The 14941-nt window shown below is 40.9% G+C and overlaps 1 protein-coding gene across 13 annotated transcripts in view; it reads right to left on the reverse strand.

Moving 5' to 3' along the window:
* The window catches only part of PPP2R5E (protein phosphatase 2 regulatory subunit B'epsilon), a 179306-nt gene that overhangs the window by 102249 nt on the left and 62116 nt on the right, over nt 1-14941 (reverse strand). For 11 of the 13 annotated variants that reach the window (XR_004967566.1, XR_004967568.1, XM_036309384.1 and 8 more), the window contains exon 3: nt 47-243. Coding sequence is in view for 11 of the 13 variants with exons in the window: in XM_036309384.1 (XP_036165277.1) it covers nt 47-243 (197 nt within the window). In the remaining 2 variants the exon portion in view is untranslated. The other 2 variants (XM_036309433.1, XM_036309423.1) reach the window with 2 other exon arrangements.

A 14941-nucleotide genomic window follows, 5' to 3' on the forward strand; every position in this document is an offset into this window, starting at 1 on the left:
ATAGAAGGTGCTTAACAGTGTCCCCGGCGAAAAAAAAGAAACTCACCATTCTAACTACTTCAGGGTAAGTCTGCTCTGTCAAACAGCCTCTGCTTATTGTAATGTAGTCCACCAGTTCATTAAGAGTGGAGCGCTTGTATTCTTTCATTTTAAGATCAGATAGCGTGTCCATGAAGTCAAAAATGACACAGCACTGCTGAAGTTTCTTTAGGAACAGTTCAGGCTGCTCTGAGGATGGAACGTCTAAGAAAAAAAAAGGAAATGGTATAAGTCTGTCATCAATTTCTAGGTAACAGGAATTCTCTGTGAAAGTTATTTCAAAAGCAAGTTCAAAAAAATAAGAATTCACATGACAACAGTGTTTTTTAACAGTTACACATGGCCAGGAGGGGATACCACATCCACTACTTCGGACAACTTGTCTTTGAAAAATTATGATACCAACATAATTGACCGCATTTGTTATTCCACACCGAAGATTGACCAAAATCCCAAGAGCCATTCGAGTTGAAGCTAATTTTAACCCAAACACCCCAATGTCAACATCCTTAAGCCAAAAACAATGAAAAAGGTCAAATTTCCCATTGTAAGGTAAAAGCAAGAAGTTCTCACTGTTGGTAAAAAATTTCAAAGCAGAGATGTCAATGATTCATTTTCATTTCATGCTGACATCCTTGGTATTTAAAGCAAATGATGAATGATGTGTGTGTGTGTGTGTGTGTGTGTGTGTGTGTGTGTGTGTGTGTGTTTTACTTTGGCTTGCTTTCTATGAAGTTTTTTTGTCAAAGAAACTTGAGAAGTCAACAAAATTAAGTAATAACAACTTTCAAAAGAGTACATAAGTACCAGGACAATAAGAATGAACTTTATTTAAATCTACACTCTCTATTTTGATCCATCTTCTTCCCTTACAGTGGGAGAAAATCACTAACATCTTATTAGTATGTCCTTAGAATAAACATCTATTTTTTCCCACAAACAGCAGGCCCAACATTTGGTTCTGTGTCATTTCTAAAAAATACCTAAAAATTTTAGGTTAAAATTCACCAGCTAGAATGGAAGCCTGATCTAAGGTGAACTTGAAATACACCAACTAAGTTGTACAGAGCTATTCCTAACTTTTTTCACCTATTTTATTCCCCCATATTGGAGCGTCCCTAGAAAGGCAATGAAATTATGACCAGAGTAAGCTCTGCAGCTGTCATCTAAGATGATTAACTCATTAATCCTCAAAACATTCTTAGAGGTAAGCAGGTGGCATTGTATTATTATTCTGTATTTTCCAAAAAGAAAAGTAGAGACAATCCTTGAGGTTCCACAATGAATGAATTATGGGGCTGGCACAGTGCCCAGGTCTCTAACCACACTCCTAGTACTCATGAAGAACTTCAACAATGTCTGGCCAGTCGTTTGCAAACAGCCTTTGTTGCCAGCCTCACAGTGAATACTTTACAGCAGCTTCAAAGGATGGGCCACCTGCTCCCTGAAGGTAAGTGCAGCAGCTAGCAGCACACACTGTATAGCCATCAGCAGCCCCAGCAGAAGGCAGTGAGGACTAGGCTCCTCACAGGGTCCACCTGACTCCTCTCACAACCCTCTGCCCCTCTTCACATCTCACAACCCAAGTGCTACCCCAAGTACTCAGGACTTCATAGATAATTCCCCCAAAACACTGCCTGCTGCATCAATTTTAAGATAAGTCTAAAATGTAGATAGGCCACCTAAAAACATGGGATTTCTCTACCAGATATAAGGGAATCAGTATCTTTTAAGGTATATGACATTACTGTTACTCTCAGAAAAGTTATAAATTTAGAAATCATTCTTAACCAATGAGTTTCCTCTCCCACCACCACCCCTATAGGTCCCTAAAGACCCAATGTATCCTATAGTCAAAGATTTTGGAATTTGAGTTAAGCCATGAGATATGTCTTACTCTATGCCCCTAGACTTAATCACTTTTAAAAGATCTAGCATTAGACTGTAAGAACTAAATTTAGTCAGACCAAACCTCTTTTAACTGTTACCTACTTCAATGTTTAAAATAAACAAACAAAAACTAAACAAGGCTGCTCATAAACATGACTATATACCCTTAACCAATGCCTAACTACATACACAGGACCAACATGGTTAATTACTAAACTTTTCTTAGTTCTAAATCAGATCCCATACCTCAAAGGTGAATGGAAGTTTTTATGCTGTATAAGGAACAAGAAAGAGCTTATTATTGTAACATTAAAGTTAAAATATTCAAGGGAAATTTTAATTAATCCTATTTTTGATACAGTAACTTTAGTAAGGCTTAAAAACCAGACCTTCCACATGGAGAACTCTATAACTCAACACATATGAATTAAGAAGGAATCTATAAATGATAACCTTTTTTCCAAAAAGCAAACCATATTTAAGCAGTTCCAACAACAATTAATCTTTGTGGTCAGTGCAATAATATTCAAAAGGTTCATATATTTGGTTATTTAAAAAAATTCAGGCAGTTAACACTTAGTCCTATTTTTTTAATGTTAGGCAGCTGAAATGTATTCCTTATTTAACCAAACTGATGTAGTGTTATAGACAAATGTGAAGAAGGTTCTCCACCTGCTTAATGGAATAATTATGATAGTTTACATGTATTGAGTTCTAGTAGGTACATATATTGGATACTGTTCTAAGCACTTTCACGTATTATATCTCTTTTAATCCCAACAACAACCCCATGCAGTAGGTAATTCCCCCAAAACACTGCCTGCTGCATCAATTTTAAGATAAGTCTAAAATGTAGATAGGCCACCTAAAAACATGGGATTTCTCTACCAGATATAAGGGAATCAGTATCTTTTAAGATATATGACATTACTGTTACTCTCAGAAAAGTTATAAATTTAGAAATCATTCTTAACCAATGAGTTTTCCAATTTAAAAAATGAGAAAACCAAGGCACAGGGAGATTCAATGACTTGCCTGGAGTCACAGAGCTAACAATCAGTGGAGACAGGATTCAAATTCAGGCAGACTGATCCAAAGCCTGGACTCTTCACCACCATGCAACATTCAAACTCAGTGAAAGACAAGAGTAATACCATATTCCATAGAACAGAGTATGTGCAAAGAGAAGAGGAAGAACGCAGAAGGAAATCAACAAATCAATCTCTAATATGCCCCATTAATAAAAGATCATGCTGAACCTCTTCTGTGTCTCCCCTCTAGCCCATTCCCCAGAGACTAACACATATACCAATAAGCTTTCCTTCCTCCTTTATAACAGACTAAATTCTTGTAAAGTGATTTCTTCTTCTTAAACAACTTAAGTAGTCAAAACTGAATCAAAGAAAAAGAGAGGGAGAGGTTTCCTCAAAGAGCCAATTCCTTCATGGCAACAATTTTTTAAAAACTTTTTCATTCGTGCTGAAGGATGTCATAACCTAGTCCAAGTAAAGGGCTTTCTCTGTAATGTTCAGTCCTTGAATTGCCCCACATAGCCAGGCTGCTCCCCAGCTCCTTGCTCTACTCTCCCCAATTCTGGGATTTGAAAAAGTAGAATGTGAAAAGATAGGACAGGACAGGATGGGAAAAGGAAAACTCTCTGAATAGTTCAGAATATTTCAATTATAAAAGTTTAATGTCTATGGAACCAGACGCAGAGGAAGATACAAATGGCAGTCATACATCTCACTGTCTTGTTCTTCTCTTTCCTTTTTTAACAGTTATTTTCTCCCATATGCCTTTTCTATTATTATCTCTTAGTATCCTCCATCAACTTTCATCATTAAGCTAGAGAAAATAATCCCACTTCCAAGGTGTTTATATCTAAACTAGGGGCCCGGTGCATGAAACTCATGCACTGGGGGTGGGAGGTGGGGTCCCCCTCAGCCAAGCCTGCCCCCCCTCACAGACTGGGAGCCTTCAGGGGATGTCCTACTGACGGCTTAGGCCCGCTCCCAATGGGGAGCGGGTGTAAGCTGCAGTCTGGCCTCCCTCTGCGGGAGGCGACTGGGCTGATCAGGGGAAGGCGCCAGTCCCATCACTCCACTGCTGCAGCCACTACCAGCCACCGCTGCCGCCAAGATGTTTTCATCAACACGGACTCCAGTCCCTTCACCATGAAAAAATGACAACTTTCTTTAGGCATTTTCAAGATGTGTCTTTCATAGGATATGACATTTTCTTTTCTTTTTTTTATCCTCACCTGAGGATATGTTTCCATATATTTTTAGAGAGTGTGGAAGAGAGAGGGAGAGAGAGAAACATCAATGTGAGAGGCATACTTTGATTGGTTGCCTCCTGCATGAGCTCTGACCTGAGCCCTGGCCAGGGAGGAGCCTACAACCTAGGTACATGCCCTTGATCATAATCGAACCCGGACCCTGCGGTCAGCAGGCCAAGGCTCTATCCACTGAGCCAAACCGGCTAGGGCAGGATATGACATTTCTTAGCCACTCCAGCAGCGGACCTTTGTTTTTTCCTCCAGGAGTGTGGTGGAAAAACCCTAGATCACCTTCTTGGATTCTTATAACCCAAGTTACCAAGAACACTGCAAGTGATGGCGTACAGGGAGCTTAGCCAATGAGCAGTCAGAAAAGGTGTTTACACTCAAACTGGTTTGGCTCAGTGGATAGAGCGTTGGCCTGCAGACTGAAGGGTCCCAGGTTTGATTCCTGTTAAAGGCATGTACCTTGGTTGGGGGCACATCCCCATTGGGGAGTGTGCAGGAGGCAGCTGAGTGATGTTTCTCTCTCATTGATGTTTCCGACTGTCTATCCCTCTCCCCTCTTCACTGTAAAAAAATCAATAAAATATATTTTTTTAAAAAAGAAAAGGTGTTTCCTCTGCAGCTCATGCACAGAGGACCCCCTGCGTTGTGTCCACTGGGCTAGGGACGTATCCCCCGCCACCGGGGGGGGGGGGGGGGGGGAGGTGCACCCTTGAGGCCGGCAGCCAGCCCTGCGTTGTGGGCTTGGGGGTGTGCAGAGACCCCGGGCCATGCACCATGCACACAGCAACTGCCGGGTCTCCGCATGCCCCCGAGACCAACAGCCAGCCCCGCGCGTTGTGGGCGCTGGGCTGGGGGGCATGGACCCGGGCCACCGCTTGGCGCTGGCGCACACTCAAGTGGCCACGGGGTGGAACATCCACTTGGTGACTGTGCCCGTAGGCCCGGAGTGGCCAGAGACGTTCTGGGACCCTGGCCATTCAGGGCATACGTGCAGGCCTACAGGCTAGGAACAGCCTGAGCCCTGAGGATGTTCCCGGAACCCAGGCCGCTCAATGCCTGTGTATGCAAATTAACCAGCCATCTTTGGCGGGTTAATTTGCATACTAACTCCTGATTGGCTGGTAAGTGTAGCAGAGGAACAGTCAATTTACATATTTCTCTTTTATTATACAGGACTAGAGGCCCGATGCACGAAATCTCTGCAAGAGTAGGCCTTCCTTCCCCTGGCTGTCAGCACTGACTTCTCTCCGGCTGCTGGCACCAGGGACGCAGGCTTTCCTCACAGCCCCGGCTTTTGTCCTGAAGGTCGTCCGGAAGGACGTCCAGTCTAATTAGCATACAGTGGGGGCCTTGACTTACGAGTGTCCTGACTAACGAGTTTTTCGAGATACAAGCCGTCTCTCAGCCGATTTTTTGCTTTGAGTTGCGAGCTAAAATTCGGGTTACGAGCCAGCTTCAGATACCCCACCACTAGTTGGCGCAGCGAACGTCACAGTGAACGCCATAAAATCAGCCTGGCATCACGTGTCTCACTCGTTCACTATTGATGTGACATACGAGTAATTTGAGTTACAAGCTCCATCACGGAACGAATTAAACTCCTAAGTCAAGGCCCCACTGTATTATGCTTTTATTATTATAGACTAGAGGCCTGCTGCACGAAAAAATTCGTGCAATAGGCCTTCCCTTCCCCTGGCTGCCAGCACCGGTTTTCCTCTGGCACCCGGGACCCAGGCCTTCGCTCTGGCCGGAGCCACTTTCAGTCTTCGCTGCTCCTGCCAGTGCCGCCTTCAAGCCTTCGCTGCTCCGGCGGGCTCCGGCTAGAGCCGCCTTCAGTCTTCATTCCGCCACTTTGCGCCATCTTTGTTGACGGTTAATTTGCATATCTCGCTGATTAGCCAATGGGAGGCGTAGCGAAGGTATGGTCAATTACCATCATTGTCTATTATTAGATAGGATGATTTTAAAATGTACAAGTAATGGAAAATGGACACTGAATTCAACAGTAGAGGGAGAATACAAGTTAACTTAGAAGACTAATATTCTCCTGTGTCTAAAAAACAATCAACAGAACTATATACTTTTTAGCCACAGCCCATCCACCCACCTCTATTACATGTGCACCGCAAATGTGTACACACACACACACACACACACACACCCTCACCTTCAGTATGATTTTGAAGACTGGTTGTTTATTATTTGTTTGTTTGTTTGTTTGTTTACAATTGGCAGAAGAAGCTCATTCCTCCCTAATCAACAGCTTCCATTATTCCATCCCATCTAATATTTGGGGCACAAGATCATGGATCCAATATCAGCCCACCTTCCCTTGGAGCCTGACTCAGTCAGGACTTTGCAAAGCAAGAAGTAGCAAGGAGAAGAAATATGACGTGAGCCTGGTGTCCTTTGGATTTGATGCTCTTTGGCTCCAGTAAACTGAAATTATTGAAAATCAGAATGTTAAATTCATACTTGCAAATATGCCAACCAAGTAAAACGGGCCTACATTGTTGTATGTATTAACCATAATATCACAGGAAGAAAACAATGGTTTTCAAGATAAATAAATAAATAAATAAATAAATATGCTGACAGCTTATTTACACATAGACTGTTAAAATGTATGTGGTGCCCTAGCTGGTTTAGCTCACTGGATAGAGCATCAGCCTGGGGACTAACGGGTCCCAGGTTCGATTCCGGTCAAGGGCATGTACCTTGGCTGCAGGCACATCCCCAGTAGGGGGTGTGCAGGAGGCAGCTGATCAATGCTTCTCTCTCATCAATGTTTCTAACTCTCTATTCCTCTCCCTTCCTCTCTGTAAAAAAAAATCAATAAAACCTATTTTAAAAAATAAATAAATAAAAATAAATAAAATAAAATGTATGTGGAGCCCTGGCCTGTATGGTTCAGTTGGTTGGGTGTCGTTTACATGCATTAATTAGCCCATTTCCATCCATTGCTCCAATTCTCAAAAAAAATGGTACCAACTCAGATTGAGTATGTAAACATGGTCTTCAATCCCCTTCACCTCAGCCCTTACAACTTTCCCTACAGTGTACAAATCCCCATCCATGTATGCTATCAGTCCCTCACACAAAACTCTCCAAACATCAAGAAAGTCAGTGAGAATTTTACTTGCATAAGGCATACAAGAATATGTTTCTAGAAAATTAGTCCCATAGTACCAGGGAGAGCTGAGCACTAAAAGATTAAGTTGACCCAGCAAATGGCTCAGTGGTTGAGCATTGACCTATGAACAAGGAGGTCATGGTTCAATTCCCGGACAGGGCATATGCCTGGGTTGCAAGTTCCACCCCAGTAGGGAGCATGCCAAAGACAGCTGATCTATGATTTTCTCTTATCAGTGATGTTTCTATCTCTCTCTCTCTCTCTCCCTTCCTCTCTGAAAGCAATAAGAAATGGAGAACAAGATGTTAAATAAAGATGTGATCAACAAGTATTCACTAGAATAGAAATAGAAACCAGAATTATCCACAAAACTAACAAACATATGAAGTAAAGAAAAGCAACTTGTAGAATAATACATATAGTACGATTCAATTTTTATAAAATTCAAAGGATGCAAAACTAGGTCATAAACTGTTTTATAAAATATTAAGTTGACTTGGCCTTGAATGACTGAAACTTGGCAGACTAGCACATATGGTAAAGTGCGTAATTGCCTGTCCATGTTGAATGTCCAAATCCTTGCCACCAACTTTACTTCTATGCATAGATACAAGCAGCAGTCCCTTTTTGTAGCACATATTTCAAGAAAACTAAAAAGAATCCTATTTTACTAGTAGAACTATGTTTCTATTAGAAATTGCTTTTGACAGCCAAAAGAACCACAGATATAACCAACAATATTTCATCAAAACAATGAGACATTTATAAATCTTTATAACAAATCAAATAATACAATTGGGCTTCATGTCCTATGAACTGTACCAAGTATATGAGCAAGTAAGAAACTAACCTATTAGCTAAAATTAAGTATTATATACTTGAATATTCCATTACTTTATTACTGTATTCAAAGTAGTAGGTTCAAAAACATTTGTTGTTGCTGATGCTGGTGGTGGCAGTATTTCAAGTGACTTCAGTGTGTGGCCACAGTGGAGAATCATTGTTTTTAAAGTAATAACTTTAAAATCCTTCTTTAATCTCTTTCACCTTTGAAATCCTTTCTCTCTGTGTTTATTTAAAGCTATCAATGAAAACATCCGTTTTCAAGCAAAGGAAGGCCCCTGGAAACATCTACAAGAGTGAAAGTGTTCCTTCTTGGCCTCAACTATAAATAAATGAATGTAGAGTTGGCTGCCTTTAGAACTTTTTCCAATCTGTTAGGAAAATTGAAAAGCACTTTGCTGATCATTAGCATACACTTCTTTTAAAGGTTCTAAACATGTCTCATAGAATGGCTACACAAATAATATCAAAAGAATGAGACTAAGGTGTGAGTATTAATTAAACGACAAACTAAAAGGCAAAAAAGGCCAGGACTGATTTATTTCAAAGTAAAAATAACAACAATAATGAACATTTGCTTTTGCAAAGCAATGTATTAAGCTCCTGGAATACATTATCCCATTTAATCCTCAGAATACCTTATGAGTGGCTACTATTAATATCCCAGTTTTTCAGATGGAAAAAAACTGGGGCTCAGAACAGCTAAGTCACTTGCCCAACATCTCCCACTACTAAGGACTGCAGCTGGTATTCAAACCCAAGAAGTCTTACTCCAGAGCCCATACCAATAACAACGATGATGATGATTGTGATAAATAACAGCAACTAACAGCCACTACTACCACTGGAGATATGTAGAAACTGTCATGCTTAGATACTTGTAACCTACAAATAAAGGAAATTTTGATTGATTTTTCTAAAAGAAATTAAATGTTTTAAAAACTTAAACAGCATAAAATCAGCCTTAAACTAGTGAACAATGGTGGGTAAATTATACTTTTAAATAATAATAGTATATGAATATTAATTATTCTTCCCAGCATGTACAACCATTATGTATTTATTATTGTTCCTTCATTAATCTCTTCAATTTGCCTTTCCCAAAAGCAACAAACTCGTGCTCTCCAATTTGTAACCAAGACCCAAAAATCACTACTGATGCAGATTAGTGGCCTAAGCACCAAAATTACAGGATTCGGGGCTTTCACAATATTTTTGATACTATGTTCCAATCAGAATAAATAGAGAGAAACACACGCATGACATACAGTTATAAAATCTCTGATAAGTATTTCTGCTTCCAACCCTTCATCAGCTATCTTTCATGTTTTATCATGTAAGGCCAAGACAGTCACTGAAATTTGTCAGGACAAGAAATAAAACATTTTAAACTGATCTATTCCCTAATTATAGGTGTAGGTGACTTTCCTGACACCAAGTTCATCCACAGGACAGAAGCCAATGACACCTCTAACACTGTCCATCTCTCTAATACTAATTCATTACCTAAGGGCTTGTCTCCAGAGATGGAGCACCCAGGAGTATAAGAACCTGGTCCTTTTTAATACAATAAATTCCTGAAGCATGCTTGGTTATACCAAAAGAAAAAATAAAGGGGAAAAAAAGGCCACAAGAATCATACAGTGTTCTAAAGTACCTCTGTCAGTGGTTTCCTCTTTTGAGGATTTCACATACCTTATTTACTTAATTTTAAAATTACAAAAAAAATAGAAGGTTGCCTTTTTCTCCCCTCCAGGTGAAGGCATTAAAATAATAACTAGCCACCACTTATTTTCACTATAATTTCACAAAAAGGAGGGACCTTTTGAAAAAGAAAAGAGAACACATCTCTGACTAAAAGACCATCCTTCCTTAAAAAAGTAGGCTTGGCAATCCTATACAACACACACACACACACAGAGTCGTGTATTCTCTCCCTCTAAATTCCTTCTCTTGTACTGCTTTTTCACTTAGCTCAGTACTAGTAACAAATATTCTTTTTTAAAAAATAATTCTTTACTTTTGAAAGTCCCCCTTTGTCCCCCATTGACCACCTTCAGCCCACCCCCACCTCACCCCACCCCCAGGCCTTCACCACCCTATTGTCTGTGTCCATGGGTAATGCATATTTGCATATAAGGTCTTTGGTTGATTACCTCCCACCCACCTCCCACCTATCTACACTCCGAGATTCCATACTCTGTTCCATGCTTCCATGTCTCTGGATCCACTCCATTCATCAGTTTGAGTACCAGTAACAACTTTTTCACAGGCCTGTATTTGGGGATCTCTGGGCAATATCACTACTGTTCCAACACTTTTCTAGTAGCATGGGAAACAGTGTTAATGACAGTGCTAATTTCAAGTGCATTTAGATGACAATAAAAGCTGAAAAAATAATCATGTACCAGCCATGGTATAGGAGTACCTCACTTTCCAGAAGCCATGTAGTCCCTAGAAATTCTCTAACATAAAAATTTCCATAAAACTCTATACATACCTCCATTCAAAGACTTGCCAGATTATATTGGGACTTTTTTTAAACCAGTGAGTCTTATGTCTTGTTCATCTTTTAATACCTATCACATGGCAGAATTTTCTAGAATATGGTAGGTATGTAATAAAAGCAGTTTGAGTCAGTAAATTCTATATATTGAATATTTCCACATTTTCAATTATAAGCCAAAAGTTTATTCATCTAGAAATAAAACTACTAAATAGAAAAAAATGTTTAATATAGTATATTTGATAAATTATTTCCTAATCTATAAATATAAAAGTCAAGCAACCAGAACGACGGAATGACCAGAACAACCGGTCGCTATGACAGCACACTGTGATGGCCAACCAGCCCAATCAGGCCAATCAGGCCTCCCCAATCTCCTGCAGCCCCCTCCTCCCGGTCAGCCTGGCTGCCAATTGGCCCCCCCCGGGGGTGGGGCCAGCCAGCCAATCGCCTGCGGCCCTTCCCCCCAGCTGGCCCTGACCCCGATAGGTTCCCTCCACCCCCATCAGGGGCTGGGCAACCAGCCAACCTCCCATGCCCCCACCCCACTGCCCAGCCCCAATCAGGCCCTGAACAGGGACAGGGACAGCGGCTACTCCCCCCCTCATCAGGGCAGGCTGGCCAGACCCCGCCCATGCACCAATTCCTGCACTGGGCCTCTAGTATTTTAATAATACTAAGTCACAAAATGCAAATTTAAAAATTAAGATGGGCTAAGTAAAATAAATCAGATAAAGACAAATTTTGTATGATATCAGTGATAGGTGGAACCTAAAAAAGCCGATCTCAGAGAAACAGAGACTAGTAGTTACCAAGGGCTGGGGATTGGAAGAAATGAGGAGATGTTGGTCAAAGAGCACAAATTTCTAATTACAAGAGTAGTAAGTTTTGGGGCTCTAAGGTACAGCATGGTGATTATAATTAACAATACTGTATTATATACCTCAAATTTGCTAAGAAAGTAGACCTTAAATTTTCTCATCATAAAGAAAGAAATGGTAACCACATGGAGGTGTTAGCTAAAGCTATGATAGTGATCATTTTGTGATATATAAGTGTAACAAATCAACACACTGTATACCTTAAATTAACACAATGTTATAGTAAATTATAACTCAAAAAGTTTTAAATAAATATAAATAGGATGATTCATAATTAATATATTTATGAATGTAAAAAGAAAAAAGACAAGCTTACTTCACAAAAACCTAACTAAAAAAAATGCACAGTTCCTTAGTTCCTTGAATTGCCCCATACGAATATTCAATCCTATATAATAAAAGCCTAATATGCAAATAGAATGAATGGCAGAACAACTGATCACTATGACATGCACTGACCACCAGGGAGCAGATGCTCAACAGAGGAGCTTCCCCTAGCCCACAGGCCCCAGCCAGCAGCGGCAGTGGGGGGCAGTGCCAGGCCAGCCAAGGCAGGTGCCAGTTGGGGGGGGGGGTACCCCTGTCACCCCGCCTGTCAACCCACAGATTGGCCCTAATTGCCGGCCAGGCCTAGGGGCCCTACCCGTGAACAAATTTTGTGCACTGGGCCTCTAGTAAGATAATGCCTTATTTTCTAATACTTTATAAAAAATCTAACTGACTATTAAAAATAGAAGAATCCTATATAATAAAAGCTAATATGCAAATAGACTGAATGGCAGAATGCCTGGTTACAATGACGTGCACTGACCACCAGGGGGCATACGCTCAATGCAGGAGCTGCCCCCTTGTGGTCAGTGTGCTCCCACAGGGGGAGCGCTGCTCAGCCAGAAGCCGGGCTCAAGGCTTGCAAGCACAGCGGTGGTGGCAGGAGCCTCTCCTGCCTCCGCAACAGCACTAAGGATGTCTGACTGCTGGCTTAGGCCCAGTCCCCATGGGTAGACATCCCTCGAGGGCTCCCAGACTACAGGAGGGTGCAGGCCGGACTGAGGGCCCCCCCCCCCCAACGAGTGCATGAATTTCATGCACCGGGCCTCTAGTGGTTTATATTCAAGGATGAGAGGAAAATATTCAGAACAAAGATGAATGCACAACATGAATAAAGTAGTATAATTTAGGAATTCCCTCCATAGCAAAATAACCTAATAATTTTGTCAATTTTACCATTAACAAATAAAAATGAAAGGTCTATGCCGTGACCGGTTTGGCTCGGTGGATAGAGCGTCGGCCTGTGGACTCAAGGGTCCCAGGTTCGATTCCGGTCGAGGGCATGTACCTTGGTTGCGGGCACATCCCCAGTGGGAGGTGTGCAGGAGGCAGCTGATCGATGTTTCTCTCTCATTGATGTTTCTAACTCTCTATCTCTCTCCCTTCCTCTCTGTAAAAAAATCAATAAAATATATATTTTTTTTTTTTAAGTGAAAGGTCTAGCACAGCCGTGGGCAAACTATGGCCCGTGGGCCAGATCCGGCCATTTGAAATGAATAAAACTAAAAAAAAAAAAAAAGACCGTACCCTTTTATGTAATGATGTTTACTTTGAATTTATATTAGTTCACACAAACACTCCATCCATGCTTTTGTTCCGGCCCTCCGGTCCAGTTTAAGAACCCATTGTGGCCCTCGAGTCAAAAAGTTTGCCCACCCCTGGTCTAGTGGAAAGAGCATGGACTATGCACTTATTCACTCATTTATTCATTCATTCACCAAATATTTATTTCATACCCATTGAGGTCTGGTCCAGGTGTTACTGGGATACCACAATGAAAAAAGGAGACAAAAATCTCTCATGAAACTCTACATTCTAGCAGGAAGAGACAAATAATAGTAACTATAAAAAATAAATACATTATATGGCATATCAGATGGGGAAAATAGTATGTAGGCATGGAGGATATAATTTTTAATACAATATCATCTGGAAGATAGCATTTGATAAGTACTTTTAGGAAATTAGATAGTCTGCCAAGAGGGTGTCTGGGGGCAAAACAAAAAGCAGAGGAGACAGCAAATGCAAAGGTCCTCTGGCAGGAGGGAGCGTGCTGGTGAATTATCAAACATGACAGAAGCCAGAGTGGAAAATGAAGGAGAGAGGCCAGAAGAGTGAGGGACTAGTAACTGAAATCTTGGGCCTTGTGAAACACTACAAGGACTTCAGCCTTGATTATGGTTCTGAACTAGATTTGTACCTTGACTGCTTCCTAGGTGACATTGAACAAGGCACTTATTTCTCTGAACATTAGGTTCCTTATCTGTAAAATTGAGAAAATGTACTTGACAGAGTTGAATGCGTATTAAATGAAGACTATCTGAAAGGTGGAAAATGCTTTTCACAAAAAGTTACCCTTCGTTTGACAAACATCTATCAAGTATCTACAGCAGACAGTATGATCAATTCCCAATTTTAAAACCGTTTTTTGTGTGTCGCCCTAGCCAGTGTTGCTCAGTGGTTAGAAAATCGGCCTGGGCACCAGAAGGTTGCAGGTTCAATTCTTAGTCAAGGGCATATACCTGGGTTGCAGGTTCCATGATCCCTACCCCTACTCAAGGGCACGTGTAGAAGGCAACCAATCAATGTGTCTCTGTCACATCAATGTTTCTCTCTCTCTTTCTCCCCTTCCACTCTCTCTTAAAAAAAAAAAAAATCAATAGAAAAAATATCGCCACCAGGAATCGAACCATGACCTCCTGGTTCATAGTTCAACGCTCAACCACTGGCCAGGCATAAAATTTTATTTTAATAATATCAAACTTCGCCCTAGCCAGTTTGGCTCAGTGGATAGAGTATCGGCCTGTGGATTGAAGGATCCTGGGTTTGATTCCGGACCAGGACACATGCCCAGGGTTGTGGGCTTGTTCCCCAGTAGGGGGTGTGCAGGAGGCAGCTGATCAATGATTCTCTCTCATCCTTAATGTTTCTATCTCTCCCTCTCCCTTTCTCTCTGAAGTCAATAAAAATATATTTTAAAAAATAATAATAATGTCAAATTCAATTAAACAAAGGCCATCTTTTTAAAACCCTCAAATACCCCCCATAACTTGTCTTCTCTTCTGTACTTGTCTTTTAAGACAAGGAACAAGGAGCAAACCATAAAATCATAATCTGGTATAAAGGAATTAACAGAACAAACTTCCGGGATATGTCCGAGAGTCAGAATTGTTGAAGGCCAATTTTCAGCAGCTTTCACAAGTATAAGCAATAAAAATCTTCAAAAAGCACTTTTTTTACTTATGTCATGATTATAAGGTAAAGAAATAAATTAATGGAATTACAGATTTTCCACAAGCACCTACCTTTTGGTT

The sequence above is a fragment of the Myotis myotis genome, unplaced genomic scaffold (genome assembly GCF_014108235.1).
Source record: "Myotis myotis isolate mMyoMyo1 unplaced genomic scaffold, mMyoMyo1.p scaffold_m19_p_1, whole genome shotgun sequence".
Taxonomy (NCBI): domain Eukaryota; kingdom Metazoa; phylum Chordata; class Mammalia; order Chiroptera; family Vespertilionidae; genus Myotis; species Myotis myotis.